The sequence below is a fragment of the Petaurus breviceps genome, unplaced genomic scaffold (assembly GCF_028583685.1).
Source record: "Petaurus breviceps papuanus isolate PSGF00001 unplaced genomic scaffold, PetGlider_PUasm1.0 229, whole genome shotgun sequence".
NCBI lineage: Eukaryota > Metazoa > Chordata > Mammalia > Diprotodontia > Petauridae > Petaurus > Petaurus breviceps.
The window spans coordinates 34,059,141-34,078,810 of NW_027185903.1; the positions used below are offsets into that span (position 1 = coordinate 34,059,141).

At 38.1% G+C, this 19,670-nt stretch overlaps 1 protein-coding gene across 1 annotated transcript; it reads right to left on the minus strand.

The window, feature by feature from the left end:
• Nucleotides 1-835: 835 nt before the first annotated feature.
• Nucleotides 836-5,189, minus strand: GAPT (GRB2 binding adaptor protein, transmembrane). Its single transcript, XM_069096000.1, has 2 exons — nucleotides 5,069-5,189; nucleotides 836-1,796 (listed from the first exon to the last, which is right to left on the minus strand). Exon 2 carries the CDS (start codon nucleotides 1,786-1,788, stop codon nucleotides 898-900), a length of 891 nt encoding a protein of 296 aa, XP_068952101.1. The 5' UTR covers nucleotides 1,789-1,796; nucleotides 5,069-5,189; the 3' UTR covers nucleotides 836-897.
• Between the last annotated feature and the right edge of the window lie 14,481 nt (nucleotides 5,190-19,670).

The window sequence follows — 19,670 nt, forward strand, 5'->3', positions numbered from 1 at the left end:
ATTAGAAGTGAGAGAAAACTCTTGTTCAGCAGCATAACTCATTGGTTTGAGTTTGTTTTTACAGAGTCATAATCTGTATGGGTTTTTATGATCTCATCTGCAAAATAAGGAGGGGAAGGTTGAGTCAGAAGTTCTCTCTGTTGCCTTCTAGATCTCATATCCCATGACATACTAAAATCTCAGCAATGGAGGACAAAGCATTGGAAGCAGACTCTTCTTTATGTTTTCTCACCAAGTGATCAAAAGACTGTTTTAGGAAGGTTACTTTGGAAATAGTGTGAAAGATGAATCGAAAAGGACACAGTCTAGAAGCATGCAGGTCAATCTGGAGGCTACGTCAAAAACCTGATTCTGAGTTTAGAATGAGCTACAATTCACGATGTATGTATCTTATATACATAAAATTGTTTGTATGATGTCTAGTCCCATTGGAGTGCAAGCTCTGTGAAGGAAGGGACTATTTTTTTTAACCTTTCTTAGTTATTACCAGCCCTTACATAGGCACATATTAAAAACACTTTTATTATTATTAAAAGTGTTTAATAAACATTTGTTGGTTTGATTTGAAATTATCAGGGACAAGCCTAGATCAATGACAGTGTGAAAGGAAAGAAAGCGAAAGACATGAGAGATATTGTAAAGGCAGAATTCATGATTCTATAACCAAGGCCTGTTTATAGAAGGAAGGCAAAAGAAAAGGAGGTCGAATGGCTGAACAATAGTGGTAAAGGTATGCTAAAGTCCCAGGGAGGTGAAAATGGAAGAAAGATAATTCCATTTGACCAGTAAAAAGCAATCAGACAATCTCAGTATACCCATTTTCAGTTGAGTGATAGAATCAAAAATGAATTTTACTTTATTTTTCCAAGAGAAATTCAATTACATGAACCACTATTATTAATCTGGAAGAACATATATATCTTCATCTGAAGGAGTATTGAGACAATGAGGTTTCTGGAAATTATAATATTCAGTTGAAGATTCATTTCCATATAAATGCTCCTCAGAATTAAATTGGGCTGTGTTTTCATAAAGATCTGTCAAATGTTCCTCTGCACGCCTCGCAGGGCCAGTTTCCACATTTTCATAGCTCTGGTCTGTGTTATCTCTAGACTGAGCAGATGGCTTGTCTTTTATTTGGCATGGTGGAAAGTGCTTTGTACCAGTGTATTCAGAGGGGTTGCATGGTATATGTGGTGGATCAGAGTCATTCTGATTCTTCCTTTTGTGCAAAAATTTTGGCAAGGCAAAATGACTTGTGTAACGGTAGCTTTTCCAATACCAGGCCAAGCCCAGGGCACCGAGGACTAGAATTGCAAGCAAGAGAGTCAGAATGACAAGCACCAGGGCTGACCCACTTCTACATTCTTTAAAAATGTCTTCACAGGTCTTATTACTCGGCCACTTACTAAAGTTCTTCATAAAGATGCAATCCAAGCTACAGATGGTCAGTTTCTTGTTTTGCAGAATTGAATCTGGAAGATGATTTAGCTGATTGTTTTTCAAGTGAAGAATTATATCTCTGGGGGTATCAGAGAGGAACTGATCAGGTAAAGTCTCTATTTGATTAGAAGACAAGTTGAGTAATTCCAGTTTCATTTGATTGTTGCCATTGTACTCTATTGTTTTCACACCACAGTTATTCAGATATAGATGAAGTAGTGAGTTGTCGATTTTAGCCCACTGCACTGTCTCATTTTTCACGAAACTACAATGTGAAATCGAAAGAGATGGATAAAGATGCCATAGAAGAAAATGCAAAAAGAGGAAGGTTGAATGATCTGTCATTTGGAAACCTACAACAAAGAATGCATATATTAGTTAAATTGCTATTACAAAGCCCACACAATGATTTCCCTTCTTTGACTTTTGCATAGGAGTAAGAAATTGATCAACCAAGTGAGCCGCTTTATTCTATGTAGAGTCCTATTGAAAACAATTGTTTCATTTTACATTTAAGTATGGCTTATGTTAATGTCTGTATTGTTCATTGATGTTTTGTTGTTTGTTCCTTTAGTCATGTCAGATTCCTCATGACCCTGTGCATACTGTTCATGCAGTTTTTTTTTTTTTGGAGGGGGGAAGGCAAGCCTATTGGAGATAAATGATTTGCCCAAGGTCACACAGCTACTACGGTAAGTGTGTCAAGTATCAGGCTGAATTTGAACTCAGGTCCTCCTGACTCCAGGGCTGGTGCTCTATTCACTGTGCCACCTAGCTTCCCCCATGGGGTTTTCTCGGCAAGGATGTTGGAGTGGTTTGCCATTTCCTTCTCCATGGATTAAGGCAGAGATTAAGTGATTTGCCCAGGTTAACAGAGCTAGGAAGTGTCTGAGACTGAATTTGGATTCAAGTCTTCTTCACTTCAGACCCAGGGCTCTGTCCACTGAGCCACCAAATGCCTCCATACTGTTAATTAGCAAATGACCACAAAGTTATGTGAATCCAATAAGAGGAAAATGATGGCATAAGGACATACCCAGAACCCACAACCATGACCCTAGAGAGCTTGCTTCAGCAAGACCTGGTTTCAGGTGCAGCCACTGACACATTCCGACTGTGTGACCCCTGGGCAGATAATGAACCTCTCAGCGTTTTAGGCCACTCCTTAAGATTCTAATTTGTGGAGAACCTGCCCTGGTACAGGGAGTTTTTATCCAGGAGTTTCTTATACCAATGAAACTACAGAGAAAGGGGGAAAGGGAATAAACATTATATAGTATCTACCATCATCAGGCAGTGTGACAAGCACTTTACAAATATTATCTCATCTGATCTCACAACACCCCTGCAAGGTGAGTGTTGTTATTATCATCATTTTAGAGTTGGGAAAACAGTAAAGTCAAGTGAAAGATTAAGTGACTTATTCAGAGTCACACAACTAAGTGAGGCTAGATTTGAACTCAGGTCTTCCCAACTTTCTAGACCAAGTGCTATATATCCACTACACCACCACGTGCCTCTACAGGTGCAGTCCCTACCCACAGCCTATCCCTAATATATTCACTATTTAATACTGCATAATCTAGCTACCTGTGTTGTTGTTCAGTTATTCCAAACATGTTTAACTCTTCGTGACCCCATTTGGGGTTTTCTTGGCAGATACTGGAGTCATTTGCCATTTCCTTCTCCAGCTCATTTTACAGATGAGGAAACAGAGGCAAATAGGGTTCAATGATTTGTCCAGGGTCACACAGCTAGTAAGTGTCTGAGGCCAGGTTTGAAATCAGGAAGATGAGTCTTCCTAACTCCAGGCCCAGCACCTAGCTGTCCCTAGGTTGACATCTTATTCCCCTATTAGATTGTAAGCTCCTTGAAGAAGTAGTAGCTATCATCTAAATTGTTCATCTCCTCAAGAATCTAGCATAGGGTTCCTCACATAGCATTAGTTTTAAAATATTTTCTGATTGATAGTCTCACTTTTAGCTCCTTTTGACTCTAAGCTCTAGGATTTTTTGGTGTTGGGTAAGTGGTTTGGAAATTTTGGAGCATTTCCTGTAAGGGGTGTGTGAGATATTAAATGGGTCAGTGGAATGGAATGGTAACATAGGATAATGGGAAGAGCTCTGAATTTGAAATCCTAGGACCTGAGTTCAAATCCTGACTCTTCTGTTTACAACCTGAATGACCTTGGGCAAGTAAATTAGCCTTCCTTCTCCTCAGTTTCCTCATCTGAAAAATGAGAAAGTTGAACTAAATTCTCAATTCTCTTCCATCTCTTAATCTATGACCCTGCCACCCTTAGCCAAAATAAATACGAAGGTGCTCCCTTTTCACCTGTCCTCATATAAGACTTCCCTGCAAAGAAGAGTGGAATGATCATATTACATACAATTACAATTATACTACTGGATGTGCCTTAATTTTCCATTGTGACCTAATCAACAAAATAGTCTTGGGGTGAGTCTTTACTCCATTGTAAAGGCACTAATTATAATAGAACTTTATTATTTGTCTTGTCTTTATATGTCTTTCTGAATGGCTACAAAATACCCTACATTTCTTGTTTGATCAAGACTATGTACTAACGAAGGTGAAGTTTAACTAGGAAAAAAATAGTATTGTCATGCTTTCAATAGCTACTTATTAGTTACACTTTAAACTTTTCTCATAGAAGGTATTCCATTACTTTTAAAAGCTAATGTATCAAAAATAAGTTATTAGTTCCCTATTTCCTGTGAGATAGTGTAATGAGTATAATAGGAATGCATTTTTATTATTTATTTATTTGTTTTAATTAATTATTTTTATGTTAAAAATATAGGAATAAATATTTCAGCTCCATCAACTCCTCTGCTAAGAATTATGCATACATGGTAGAGTCCTTCTAATTTTGCCCTGTGAGCATAAAAGATTTAGATTTATCTAAGACCATCCTTTAAAAGAATAATGATAATTACTGATATTTAGGGCTTTAAGGTTTGCAAAGCTTCTGTAGTGCTTGGCACATACTAAGCACTTAATAAATTCTTTTTAATGAAGTCATTCCTATAATGGTACTTTTGAAGCTTACAATAATCCTAAGAGATAACACTCTCTCCTCCTGTCCTCTCTCTGCCTCTTCCCCCCATATATAGATTTAGATGATACATATATGTACATATTCTTCATTTAAAGATTCCAAATTTGAGGCTCACAGAGTTTATGCAGAAGGGCAGCACCCATTCTGTTATATGCAGTCAACAATGCTTGGCAAGTGGCTTAACTTTTTACTCTGTTTCCCATCCAAAAAAGTGAAAGTGGATAAAATCTACAGGGATATTATGTGTATTAAACAATTGCTAATCATAAAATTACTTTCCAGTGTTATACTCAGTTTAAGAACTTGCTTAGCCTTGTAAAACTCAATTAAAATAATCTTCTCTCCCTACTCCTGTGCAAAGAAAAATGGCATGATGTTTCCACCCCCCCCCTTTTGTTTTTACTACAGGTGTTGTTCTGGGTGAATCATTACCCCCTCCAAAACAAGACAAAACCAAAACCAAAACCTAGTTTTATTAGTAAAAATAGGACATTGGTTATTTATGAATCAAGTTTCTTTCATTATTCTCCTTGGATAAGAACTTACCTTTTAGATTGACAGGTCACAGTGTGCCTTTCACCCTTCTCTCAGGCTGTTTGACCCAACTTTGTCTCTGTGCCTTCGTTTCTCTCCTTCCTCTTTTTGACTCGATGATGTGGTTATATTCTTGATGCCACCCTCCTTTCAGGTTGTTTCTTCACACTTTGTGCGCTTTCCTTATGTTAGAGGAAGTTCACATCAGATGCATCAGGGTGAGATAACAGCAACAACAATGAGTAAATTAGGAAGATAGATCTTTCAATACATTTAAAGTTTTTCTTGGTTAATAGGGATTAAAAGACAAAAATGTGGATGGTGCTATTAATATTTTATTCAAGATATACTCATAAATTTCCTAGTCAAGGAAAGCCATTTCATTCTCCTTTGAACTTTTGCTGTGATGTGATTTATTATTTTTATAATAATAAATTATTATAAAAACAATAAATTATTCTTGCTAATGAAGAGCTAAGATCCATTTTTTTCAAGGTCTGACAGCACCCTCTAAATTTTGACTGCCTAGAGCAAACCCTCTGGAGCCTAATTTAGCAATGGAGAAATCAACTGAGCCAAGGAAACTTTTGGGAAGAGTATACATGCAGTTATTTGGGTAAACCAGTCTTCTCATGATTAGATGTCCTGTGTGTTGCATTAGTGTCCTGACCCCGTGAGAAGGAAGATGGAGAGAGGAGAAGAGCATTAATTGCCATGCATCTCTATCTCCTCCTCTAATCAATTTATGTATACAGTGGATACCCTAAGAGGGGACTGGGTATTAATTCACTATAAAGATAAATGAAAAGAATCATAATTCTTTTAAATAGTTTCCACATCACATATCTGTAAAAAGCAGTTGGGGAGGTGTCCCTTCCCTGTAGGGAAATGCCTGAGAGTTGAAGATGTCACAAGTACTTTTCATGCATTAATATTAAAAGAAAGAACTAAGTAAGAGATGGTAGAAGAGATATAAGAGATAAAGTCTAAGGGACAGAAGAAGTGAAAGTCATTTGAAATTAATAAGGAGAGAAAATTCAACAGACTCAATTTAGTTCAACAGACATTTAGTAAATTCTCTATGTAAAATTCTGCTGAGTTTTGGAAATAGAAAGAGTAAATAAGACCTAGTTCCTGACCTCAGGAAGTTTTTAATCTAATAGGGTAAACGAGATGAATATGCAAATAGCTCTAATGGATATTATAATATGATACCTGCTAAGAAGAGATTCAAACAGAATGGTATAAGAGATTGAAAAGGAGAGGTCACTCCTAATTGGGAGGGTCAGGGGAAGTTTCATGGAGCAGAGTGGCTCTCTGAAAAAAAATGTAGGTAACATACTTCTAATATATTCTTCATCATTTTCTAGACAAGTCTAGACAATTAACAAACCATGCCCTTTGTTTGTAATGTAATTTCCAAGGGGTAAATTTGTACACTGAAAATTTAACAATTAGCTCTCCCTTACTAATTAGAAGTAGCTCCAGCACACTGTTGGCCTTGAAAGAAGTAAGTATTTCAAGAGCTGGAGATATAAGAATGAGATAATTTCATATAGGGTGGATTTTGTGTACATAAAAGTGGAGACAGAAAGACCAGGAAGAAATCAGGATGGAATAAAGTCTGGTAATGGATTTGGAACTGGTTATCAAGTGGTGCGATGGTTAATAGTTTTAATTAATGACTTGGTGCCAAGCCACTTGGAGGTCTCTAATAATGTACCAATAGATTCTTTCCTTCACCCTTCACTCTAACAAAAAAAAAAGCATGGCTTCATCATGAACATGTCATGATTAACCCCATTTCCTTTTTTTGACAGAATAAACAGATCAGAGGCATCCTATAGTTCCAGTATTCATCAAATACTTAGATTTGACAAAGTATAATTCATTTTTTGTGGACAAGAGGAAGAGATATATAGGTTAGATAATAATAAAGGCAAATGAATTCACAGATTCTCAAAATCACAGAGTTGGGGAGTTGGAAAGCTAAGAGGCCGTGAAGTCTAATCCACACCTGAATAAAATTGCTCTCTACAATGTTCCCTGAAAGTAATCATTCAGTTTTTATTTAAAGACCTCTCAGGAGGAGGATACTACTGACTCCCAAGACAACACCTTCCACTTTTGAATAGTTCCGAGTTTTAGGAAGTATTTTTCTTACATCAATCTAAAGAAATTCTAAATGAATCATCAATTCTTTAATGACTGAAGAGATGGGGAAAATACCATTATACCTCTACTTTATCTGCTGTATATGACTTTTGCAAAGAATAAAAACCTGTATTTTGAATGATTAAAATATCACTTCAACCCCACTGTTAAGGATTTGAAGAAATGAAAGAGAAGAAATGATATTGTTATCAATATCTGTTAGACTGTTAGCATTTTACATTTTAGTCAAACTATCCTACTTGCTAATCCGTTTAGATGACCGTTCCTTTGCATCAGCTGTCTTACAAATCTGGAATGTACACCTTTTTCATCTATGCATTCAAGAATCCTTAATTTCCTCCAAAGTTCAGCTCAAGCACCTTTCTTGATCCTTCCTTTCCACCCCACCCCCACCCCCTCTGCCCAAAAAAAACAAAAACATACCCTATCTTTATTTTGTAGATGCAACAGGGATGTTCTTTTCTTCCCCACCTGCAGCTCAGGTGTATCTGGGTGCCAGGCTACCATGTGGAATCATGGGGGCCCTGATTCTGGATATATATGACGCAAAACTAAAGGACTTCCATTATGTATCAACAGAATCCCCTAATTGTCTGCAGAGCAGGAAGAATTGATGACTCAGTAGAGGTACAAAAGTGACTTGCCTGGTCCTTCATTTTCTCCCCCTTTCTGACTTCAAATCTTGTAAGACTGATTCTAAGAGTTTGGTTGGGGAAAAGCAAATAACACATTTCTTCACCTTGGCTTCCATTAGACCAGGGCTGGGGAACCTGCAGCCTTGAGGCCACATATGACCCTTTAGGTCCTCAAAGGCAGCCCTTTGAATCCAAACTTCATGGAACAAATCCCCTTAATAAAATTTTGAATTTATTCTGTAAAACTTGGACTCTTGAGTCAAAAAGCCTCACTCCAGAACCTAGAAGGCTACATGTGGCCTCAAGGCTATAGGTTCCCCAATCTTGCATTAGACCATGTGAATGTAAAAGCTTATAGCTCCTAGGAAAGCCTGCACGTGGGTTTGAAATACCTTTTTTTAGTGTTTTTCTTTTCTGAACTTATGAATAAGTATCCTGAGATGGACATGCCCAGATTTGGAAGTGACTTTATGCGTTTGACAAATCCAGAGGTCATGAGTCTCAATAGGTTGAAGCTGACTAGTGGCAAGGGAAGTTTCTGCATCAGAAAGGATGGCCACCAATAAGATGATTAACCCCCACACAGCCATTTTTACCAGCAGATATATACATACTGAGAGCTGTTCAGAAAGTACTGAGCCCAGGTGAAATTTAAAATGTTTAATTAGCAGTTCTGCAAAACTGTGTTTTAATGAAGTTTAAGTATTAATGACTCCAGTAGAAGTTATGTTACTAAATTTTGTTTTAAGTTTCTGTTTTGTTAATGCATGCTTGTGATTATCCTCTGTTTAACATTTTCTATATCTGTTGGAGGGCAACAAGGTGGCACAGTGGATAGACACAGGGCTGGTCCTGGAGTCAGGAAGACTTCTCTTCTTGGATTCTAATCTGGTCTCAGAAATACTTGAGTCTCTACCCCTCCCACATTGATGGTAAATTGGGCCATCTTTTGTCTCAATTCTTTTTTATTTTTTAAAGCAATTGGGGTTAAGTAACTTGCTCAAGGTTACATGGTGAGGTGTTTCTGGGTGGGTGCTAAGTGTCTGAGCCCGGATTCCATCCCCAGATCATCCCAACACTGGGGCCGATGCTCTTACCTGGCCACCCCTTTTTGTCTCAATTCTTATGGAGCTCTTAGTCATTGAAGGGGCGTGGCCTCAGACAAACTGAGACCTGGGAAAGACCTTAATTTGGAAAAGCCAAGGTTACTGCCTGCTTCTTGGACCATTATCAGGCATCTTGACCTTTGTCTTGTCACTGGATTTTGAGGACTCAGTAGGAAAGAGCAAGGGCAAATTTTCACGGCTCTGCTTCACTTAAATCCAATTCACAGACAAGTCAAGATGTCATCTTCAAGAACAAAGGACAAACAATGATCTAGCCTCCAATACAAATTAGCTGTGTGACCCTGGGCAAGTGACTTAACTCTGCCTCTGTTTCCTCCTCTATAAAATGAGTTGGAGAAAGAAATGGCAAACCACTCCGATATATTTGCCAAGAAGGCCCCAAATATAGTCACAAAGAGTTGGACATGACTGAAAAAATTACCATACAACAATAAATATCTGTTGGAATAAATTTCCTGTGCAGTATCTTATTCATATTCATACACTGAATACCTTCTCTGCTTCCCTGTTTTTTGGGAAGGCCATAGATGTGAGCCATAATTAAAAATTGACTCGGGGACACCAGTATGGGGACGTAATGAAGAAATTCTGACCCCAGGCTCCCTGACTGTGTCACTGAACCTGGTCCAGACTTAAAGCCAGGCATAGAACAGGGAACAGGGAAATATCTCAGCCCATGTGGTTTCAGTGATAGTACTCCCCCCCCACACACACACAAACAATTTTATTTCGTTATAAGTATACATGTTCATCTCAAAAGAATATAAGCTCCTTGAGGGCACAGATTTTTTTTTGTCTTTACCTGGCACATATTAGGTGCTTATTGAATTCTTGGCTGATTGGACCTTGTACCTTAAAAAGTCAGGAGAGCCGAGTTCTCATCTCAGCTTTACCTCTAACAGATTATATCACCTGAGGTAAGTCACCAAATCCTACTAGATCATAAAATCCTACTAAATTATAAGCTCTCTGAGGACAGAGACAGTGGCTAAATTAAGTTTTTACCTCTCCCCCCATATTGTCCTCTAATGAAGAGCTCTATACATAGTAAGAAAAGTGAATTGAACTTTATGTCTCTGAGTCTCCATTTCCTCACATGTCAGGGAGTTTGAATTAAGGTGAGCTTCAGTGATTCTGACTGTTGAAATGAATAATACCAAAATGGTGGTAGACACAGTCAGAAGTGCTTTCTAGGGAGCTGGCTACTCCTGAGTATTCTGGGGAACTCAACGAGCCAAGAAACATTTGTTAAGTACCTATTATTGTGCCGGGCCACTAGTGACAAGGAAAGACGGCAAGGCTGATGTAAGAAATCGCAGCATCTCTAAAATCCAATATTTGTCCAATATGTCTTTAGTTGGGTATACACTTCCAAAGGATTTCATTTTTCCTGCTTTCTCGATGGAGTTTAGGGGAAGTTGGAAAGAAGAGAAGGTAGGTCTTTTTTAGAAAGAAAAAATTAAGAGTAAAATTAAAAAAATTATTAATTAAATTATAATATATTATGTATAATTTATATATATATATATTTATATAAATTAAAAAGCTATATGCTTTGTTATAACCCCTCTCCACCCTGACCTTGTCCTCATAATTTTCTGCCACAGTCTGTCCTAATGACTTAAATGATCAGATAACTCTGCTGGTTACCTCTCTCAGCCTATGTTCTTCATTTCTTTCACTTTTAATTTTATTCCTTCATGCAAAGTAAAAATAAGAGGATACCAGGAAGAATGGGCACACAGTCATTATGAGAAACGAACAACTCAAGGAATGTTTTACTGTAATCCTTCAGTAAAAGGCAGTTAAAAACACACAATCTAGGGGTGGCTAGGTGGTGCAGTGAATAGAGCACTGGCCCTGGAGTCAGGAGGACCTGAGTTCAAATCTGGCCTCAGACACTTAACACTTACTAGCTGTGTAACCTTGGGCAAGTCACTTAACCCCAACTGCCCTGCCTTCCCCCTCCAAAAAAAGCAAAAATAAATAAATGAATGAACACACAATCTGATACTTCTTGTATATGTTCTCCCACTCATCTTGGGTGGATTGAATTTATTGTTTCTAGGCCTTTGACCCTATTTTCCCAGCCCTACATTTTTTCCATAAATCTACGTGTGCAAGTTCAGCAGAATAATTCTATGATGACACTGTGTGACTTTAAATGACAAACTCACACTGTAATTATGCTGGATGCAGCTTGCATCATTTCATGGCTAGTCAGTGCCCAGGTGGATAAAGAGGCTTGCACCACCTACAGGCATGGCAGATTGCCTCCTATCAATATTCTACTTGATCAGATTCTATCTTTTTGGATCCTGACTCCAGTTTATGATCTCATTATTCAAGTGAAACTGCCATCTCCAAAGTCACTAATGATGTTTTGCTTGCCAAATCCGATGACCTTTTCCTAATCCTCATCCTTCTTGACCTCTTTGTAACCTTTGTCACTGCTTACTCTGATGGATACTGTTTTCTCTCTAGTTTTTGGTAACATCACTCTCTCCTACATGTCTGACCACTCCTCTGTCTCCTTGCCTGGCATTCTTGTCATGCCTGCTACCCATAAGGGTACCCCAAGGTTCTGTCCAGAGACCTTTTCCTCTTCTATTACTATTTTACTTATCAGTTCTCATTATCTCATCCTAGAGGCTGTACTGAAGGAGAAAACATATTAATACTGTACTCTGCATTATAGGTACAAGTCAACCAGAAACAATTTTTATTATCTTTTATTAATCTAAAATTCAATTTTGGTCCTGCTTGAGGGAGAATGTCCAAACTGGTAGATTCTCCTCATGCTCTTGAGTATTTCACCAACACAAGACATTTTACAGTAACTTTTGTCCATATTCTGAAAATTTCACAAAATGGTAAAACATAGTTTAGTATAAACATTCTCCTCCATTTAATAGGAAATGGTCACTTAATCTTTCAGGAAAACACCTAGAGAAATATCCTTCTAAAAGAGGCCCACACAACCTGGGATGCTAAAGGATTTCAGGAGCCCCCAAGAAATGTAGAGGAAAACATCTGTAGAGGAAATTCTTTGTCATGTCGAAGGTTGGTCAGGACTGTCCTAAAAAGACTTATTTCTCTTTGATCTCACCTGAAGCTGGTCATGGGTGACCTGAAGTAATCAAGAAAACTCTTTCTGATCAATACCCTCTTGAGGGGATGGGAGAAAGAGAGTATTATTTTTGGGTGGGGGAGGAGTTGTCATAATTCTACTGTTATTAGATGGGATCAATCAAGGGCCTTTCATCCTTGTCTTTATCAAGGGACCTTAAAAATGGAGTCTTTCCCATAGCTGTTTTGGTATTGACAGTTAAAGAAAGACTGATAATGGCTTCTCTTTTACACTATTCCATGGGTTCTTAAGACAAAAGGAATGGAATTTAAAAACACCTGATAGGACAAAGTCGTTTGGTTTAAGCTGATGTTGGGTAATTTTTTTTTATCCATAAGGCAAATAAAATAGATATATTAGACTTAAAATTTTTAATTCAAATAAAATTAATTTTTTTGCATCTATTGATATATCTGATCCTTTCAGCATCCTTGATTTTTTAAAAATTGATAACTATTTCAATAAAATTGTAGTTTTGAGACATCCACCAAATCTTAATGATTCTGTCTCCACAAAATCTCTGTCATAGTTCCTTTCTCTCCTCTCACACAGTCATTATCTTAGTTCGGGTCCTCATCAACTCTACCAGAAGCTATTGTAAGAGACTTCTAATGGGACTCTGTAGCTCCAATCTCTTTCTACTCCAATCCACTCTCCACAACGTTGTAAAAGTGATTTTCCTAAAGCACATGTTCAACCCGGTTACTGCCTTAATAAACCCCAGGGACTCCCTATCACCCAGTACTTGTGGTGTTCTGTCATTGCTTCAAAATAGACAGCTTGTCATGACTAACCTACCCACCCTCCAACCACCTGAAAATCCCCAAGAGCTTCCAATGGTCCCAGAAATGAAAGAGGATTCCAGAAGTTACTTAATCACTTGCCCCATCCTGTACTATTTGAAACCTCAACCTTTTTTTACACCAGAAATTGGCACCTCCTCTATAAGGGCCATACTTTATCAAAGTGAACCCTGATTTACCATGTTCCATTCCCATGTATTATTGCTGCAGATAGGAAGGATATATGATATAGAAGAAGGAGTTGGTGGTCATCAAGGCTACCTTTAGAGCATGTTGATATGATTTTAAAGGAATGTAAAACTCTGGTGATTAAGTCTGACCTTCAAAATTTTGAGTGCCTATAGTTAACTTGGAAACTCAGGGACAGATCTGGTGGGCAATAGCTGATTTGATTTCAAGATCCACCATGTTCCTAGATTATATGTTAACTTGAGTTTGGAGATTCTAAAGGAAATATCATCCATGTCTTGAGACAATACAAAGACCTGAAAACTTTGTTGTTTCCCTTGAGATGGTCTGAGAGATTGGATTTTGCCTAATAATGATAGTGGCATGATCAATGGTCAGGAGAATCACCATATTTGGGTGCTAACACTTCAGTCTTCATTATGCATGAAGGAGGAGAAATGGTACTTTAGGAAGACAATATTGGGAATAATGGCTGGACCAGGTCAAAAACACATGAAAAAATCTATTCTGGAGGTGATATATTCTTGAAAGTATTGAAGACTCTGTTGTCAAGGTGTCTTAAGGTGGGGGAAAATACCAAATGATTGATTTTTTTCATCCATAGATGCTATTAGTTATCAAAAAACAAAATCAGTTAACAACAAAAAATTACTAAGTAGTAGTCCATGTGCTTACTTTCTCATTTTATAAAAATAATTGATTCACATTCAGATTCTTGATGAAAACATAAGAAGGAATGATTTTCTATGGGTGGCTAAATCTTTACAATCACATAGTTGACTAAAAGGTACAGAGAGAATATAAGACATTATTGTATTAATTGTTTGCTGATTACAAAAAAAGAGCATTTGACTTACTGGAACAAAGTATAACTTTGAACCTCTCCTCCAGGAAGGAATTTCTCATGCTTACATTGAAGTCATATAAAATTTCTTGATAAATACAACCATGGGAGATTGCTGTTCAAAAAACATTAACAAAAAATCTTTACTATAATTATCTATACAAGAAAAAACTAAAAGGATAAAAAAAATGATGTTGTCTGAACAATGTCATGTAATTAGAAGGCAAGATCATTGAGTTAATACTTCAGCCCACAAATCTAGAACAGGCACTTAAGGTAGACATGAACTGGGTTGATGATTGACTAGAAGGAATAGTATGGTTTGAATCGAATTTGGGAAACTGCTCAGCTTCCTGGTTGTAAAAGACTAATCATTAAGAATGTTAGGACCCTTGTAATGTAATGCCAAGGAAAGGCAACTTCCCAAGGTTCAGAATACCAGCATAGGTGCTCTCCATTTTATTCAGTGACAAAGTAAGAACAGAGAAGGTCAAAACATGACATCATTCAAAATACAGCATTTACTAAGCATTAAATAATCTCTAAGTACTACCCCACCCCAGGACCTTACATTCATTCAATCAATTACAAAGTCCCTGTTCTAAATACTACTCCACCCCTAGGCTGTACCTTCATTTAGTCCATCACAAAGCCCCTCTTCTCAAATGGAGATTAGTTTCCAAACATAAGTAAAGTACATTCATTTGTTCAACCATAGAACACAAAAAGGTCAAAAGTTCCCCACCCCTGGATCACAATTGAATCTACCCCAGAGTTACATCAAGCTTAAGCACAGCACTTAATACCCAAATGGAGGTCTTTTCTTCATCTTGACAGGAGGTAAGTTCTCAGCAATCTTAGTTCCTGGGGAGACAAGGCTTAGCAAGGCCACAAAATACATTGCCAGTCCCTTCATTAATTCATCCTCTGTCTGTAGAACAGTCCTAGAACCCCTGGAAACATTAGCAAAACCCTCTCCCAGGATTTCCACAAACATACAACAAGAAAATCCTTCTTCAGGGCTTCTGAACCAACAGAAAGGTTCCCAGACCCCTGCAACAACAGCACTGTCCTTCACCAGTGGACAGTATTCACTCTCTGTCTGCAGGACAGTCTCAGGAGCTCTTAGCCAACAGCCAGGTTCCAGGACTTCTTCAACAAAAGGACTGTCTTTCACCAGTGGACAAATCTGGCAAAACAACATCAAAACAGACAGACAAAGTACCAGCAAAACAGCCATGTCTCCTCAGTCCTTGGCAGCTCAGGGGGCAGGTCTCAAAAGTCCAGGGCAATTCAAAGTGGCCCCCAGCAATTCTCTCAGTCTCTCTCTGCCTCCACGAGGTGCTGCTGCCAAAAAGTTCTTCTGCCTCTCTCTTGTCTCTCCAAATCTACGTCACCAGCTCCTCCCAGTTCAGGACTTTCTTTTCACATCAACAAGCCCACCCCACAGGTGGGATTAACAAGCTCTGGGTTTTAACACAATCAATTTGAAAACCAAGCCAATACAGGGGAATCTTTATATTCCATTACTATCACAACCCTCTAGGTCCTCAAGTATGGCCCTTTGACTGATTCCAAAATTCACAAAAATACATAGAAATGTTCTCCCAGAGATATTAGCTGCCTGTGAATCTTGAAACTCCATAGTTTCAGAGGAATCAGAGTTATGGATGATGCAGAAGAAGACAGAGAGACACATATGGTGTCTGCTGGTTGCTTCTCATTTGCAAAAATGAGATAAATGCAAATAGTGAAAATAATAACATCAATATTAATAATATATGGCATTTTACAGCTTGCAAAGTATTTTACATATTTTATTTGATCCTTACAATAATCTTATAAAGTAGGTGCTATTTTTGTTCCCATTTGAAAGATGAAGAAACTTAAGTCTGAAAGAGAATAAGTGATTGGTTTATGATCATACAACTAGTGAGACAGGAATTTAAGTAGGCATTCTATCACCTATGACAACAATCAATATCACTGATAAAATTATTATCATGAAAGATGATGTGTAATGAAAGACAGAGATAGAGATATAAAGCCAGAGACAGAGACAGGTAGTAAATGGATGATCTGAATACTCATTTGGTACCTATGAAATGTAAAAAGAACTAGACTTAGATGTTCTTAACTTTTGTGTGTCATGACCTCTTTCACAATTCGGTGAAACCTGTGAATCACTTCCTGATGTACTGTCTTTAAATGCATAAAAAAATGTAGAGGATTACAATTACAGTGAAATATAATTTATCAAAAATTTTTTTCAAAAACTAAGTTTTTGGTTCAAAAGCCAGTGGTTTGAAAGCCCTCCATTGTGTTAGGCATATACTCTATGGGTGTATATCAATGGAAGGACATAGACAACAATTATAAAAGATGAGAAAGCAGGGATGGGTAGTGATCGGCGTTGATGGAAGGTGTAATCACATAAATGAGACTGCAGATTCAAATTTCCCACCTTTATTCTGTTTACATCATCAGAAGCTAGAACATATATGGTCACTATTGGCCTCTGAGAAGGGTCAAGCCAAACAGTCCTCTGATATGGTGTTCTCTGATTCCTAATGCCCAATGCACAGTCACTCCTTTCACCTTCCACTGACTTCTGTTTACCCCCATGTTCTAAACCAGCACAATGAACACACTTCCTTTTATCTTAAACCTCTTCCTTTTTTTACTCCTATCTTTTGGTACACCCAAGATCTATCTCCTGTCTGCTCTGACAACAGTGTTTTTCTACCTACCCTTTCCAGCACTGACTAAACTTTTTCTTATAAGCCAGTGAAGCTCCAATCATTTTGGGGGAATTAAAATATTCCTACTCCTCCTCATTCCACATGGTCACTTCTACACTCTTCTTTCACCATCATTGGGCAACCTCTCTTCCTTTAAGGTTCATGCCATCCTAATTTATTACCCAGTCTAAATCCTGGTGGTCATTATTTACCAACCTCCAGGTGATCCTCCATCTTTACTTGATGAGTTCAGTGCCTACCAAAGGTGGGGAACCTGCATCCTCAAGGCCACGTGTGGCCCTCTACGTCCTCAAGTGCAGCCCCTTTGACTGAATCCAAATTTCACAGAACAAATCCCCTTAATAATAGGATTTGTTTTGTAGAACTTGGACTCAGTCAAAAGGTTGCACCCAAGGACCAAGAAGGCCACATGTAGCCTCAAGACTGCACATTATCCACCTCTTGTAGACCATAGCCTTTCCCTCTATCCCAAATTGTGGTCTTGTACTAGGGAACTTCAATATATTCACCTTCCCTCAAATACTGTAACTTTTCAGTTCCAATCTATTCAACTCCTCATTCTAACTAACTCCACACATTCAGTCAACTGTCAAATCTTACTGTTTTTATGTTTCAAACATCTTTTAACATATCCCCTTCTCTCCACTCACACAGTCCCAACCCTAGTTCAGCCTTCATGTCTCTCCTGGACTGTTACAAAAACTTTCTAATTGGTTTTCCTGGTTCAACTCTTTCCCTCCTAACAAATCTGTCCTCCACAGAGATGCTAATGTGATTTCCCAAAAAATGGACCTAATTACCTTTTCCCACCCAGTAAATTCCAATGGCTCCTATTATCTATGACTGAAATTAAGATAAACTGAGGCACAAGACCCCAATAAAAGGTGTCTTACGTGCCTCAGTAACCAAAATGAGGGCAGAGAAATAATTTTTACCGACAAAAAAGGAATATCAAAAAATAGAAAGCAGCATCATGGATATGGAAAATAATATAATTGGTTACAAAATCAGAAGCATCATAGATATGGGGGACAATATAATTGACTGTACATCAGTTATGTGACAACCTCTTCTTCCATCTTGTCTATATGGAAAGCTCATTGGTGGTATCGACCTGTATGGCTACACCAATGGCATATAGATTACAGATTTCCTTTAATTTGTCAAGGACAGCTAGTGGTAGAGAGGTCTTTTAATTAAAGTGATTTATAGGGAAACTGAACTTTTAAACTTAACACTGAGAGGAAGACTGAACTTCTGAACCTATGAACTTCTGAATGCAACTCAAAGACAAATGTTGACAATGATATAGAGTAGAATCAATTGCAAAAATGGAGACACTATCAGTGTGATTTTCTCCAGCATCGAATATCCAATCCTTTGTTTAACATTTAGGGTCCTTAACAAAGTGGCAGTTTCATACCTTTCTGGTATTCATACTCTCTTCTTTCTTCCATATACTCTGCAATCTAGGCACCTCTTTTCTGTTTCATGGCACTCCATTTCCCCTGTCTGTGCTTTTGTTCTAGCTGCCCGACATGCCTGGAATGTTCTCCTTCGTACTTCTGCCTCTTAGAATTCTTGGCTTCTTTCAACACTCAGCTCATATTCTTCTATTGAAAGAGGCTTTTTCCAGTCCTCACAGATGCTTCAGCTTTCTTACACACATGCAAACACATTTCTCTCATTCAACTGCAAGCTCCTTGGGGAAAGAAACTCTTTTTCTTTATATCCCGAGTACTTAGCACAGTGTATGCTACATAGTAAATATTTAATAAATTCTGGTTGATAGATTGATATGTACTGGAAAGTATGACCACTTTTGGAGGATTCACTTTTTTTCCCTAATTGGAATCTGGCTATATCAAAGGCCATCTCTTCATTATATGCCACCTACAGTTCAATTACCAGACACAGAAAACCAAATGAGCATTTTAGTACTAATAACCCATAAAGATAAGTGGTCTGTCTGACTTGTTCTTTTTAAATTCTGTTTGAACAGTCCTGATTACTCCATCCAGGATGCATTAATTTCTTTCAAACTATCGTTTCCATGTTTAATTCTTCCTTTCCTCAAGGAGCCACATTAGAACCCTTGCAGCTTACTTGGAAGAGTTGGAAGTCACTCATGTGGATTCATAAAACAACTTAAAAGACCATCAGAGAAGAGTATAAATGTACTACTACCATACTCCTTAGTAAACTCCTATGTATTGGTGACTGGATTTGACCCTTGTCCTAAAATCCATATATCAGTCACCATTTAAGGAAACTCATACCGTTTTTCCCCGATAATAAGACCTATCCTGAAAATAAGCCCTCCCCTTACTGTGTAAGATTCCTCTAAATTAAGCCCTCCCCCGAAAATAAGCCCTATTGAGATTGCTACTGTAGTGAAGGTGATCCCCTGTGCTACACGCTACATTACGGTACCCTCTGTATGCATCGTTCCCCCCCCCCGGTGAAACGCACACCGCGCTCCAAGCTGCATCCAATCAGAGCTGCAGCAGTGAGCGCGTCATCCTGTTCTTCCCCAGTGATTTGCTTGCTGGCACCATTGAGAGCAGTGCCGCGGAGGAGAGCTGAGGCAGGACAACATAAAAACCCGGTATATAAGCGGGAGTGAGGGGCATGATGGAGGATAAAAAGGGCATGATGGAGGAAAAAAGAAGAACTCAGGGGGTATGATGGAGTGAAAAGAAGGACTGATGGTCATAATTTTATTATTCTGTCTGTTTTGACCCCCAGACATGAGTACAAAAAGGAAGAGCTATACTGTTGAGTATAAGAAAGCAATTGTAGAGGAGTCACAAGTCAAGAATCTTGCAGTTTTCTGTAAAGAAAAACTTTTGTATCTTCGAATGGTCAGAAAATGGAGAGCAGATTATAATAACCTCAATCAACAGGTGGATGAGGGAAAAGGGAAAAAGCGCAGGTCTGGATCAGGTC

What these genes read in the sequence shown, in the direction of transcription:
- GAPT (XM_069096000.1), bottom strand. Translation starts at nt 1,788, where the DNA reads ATGACAGATCATTCAACCTTCCTCTTTTTGCATTTTCTTCTATGGCAT.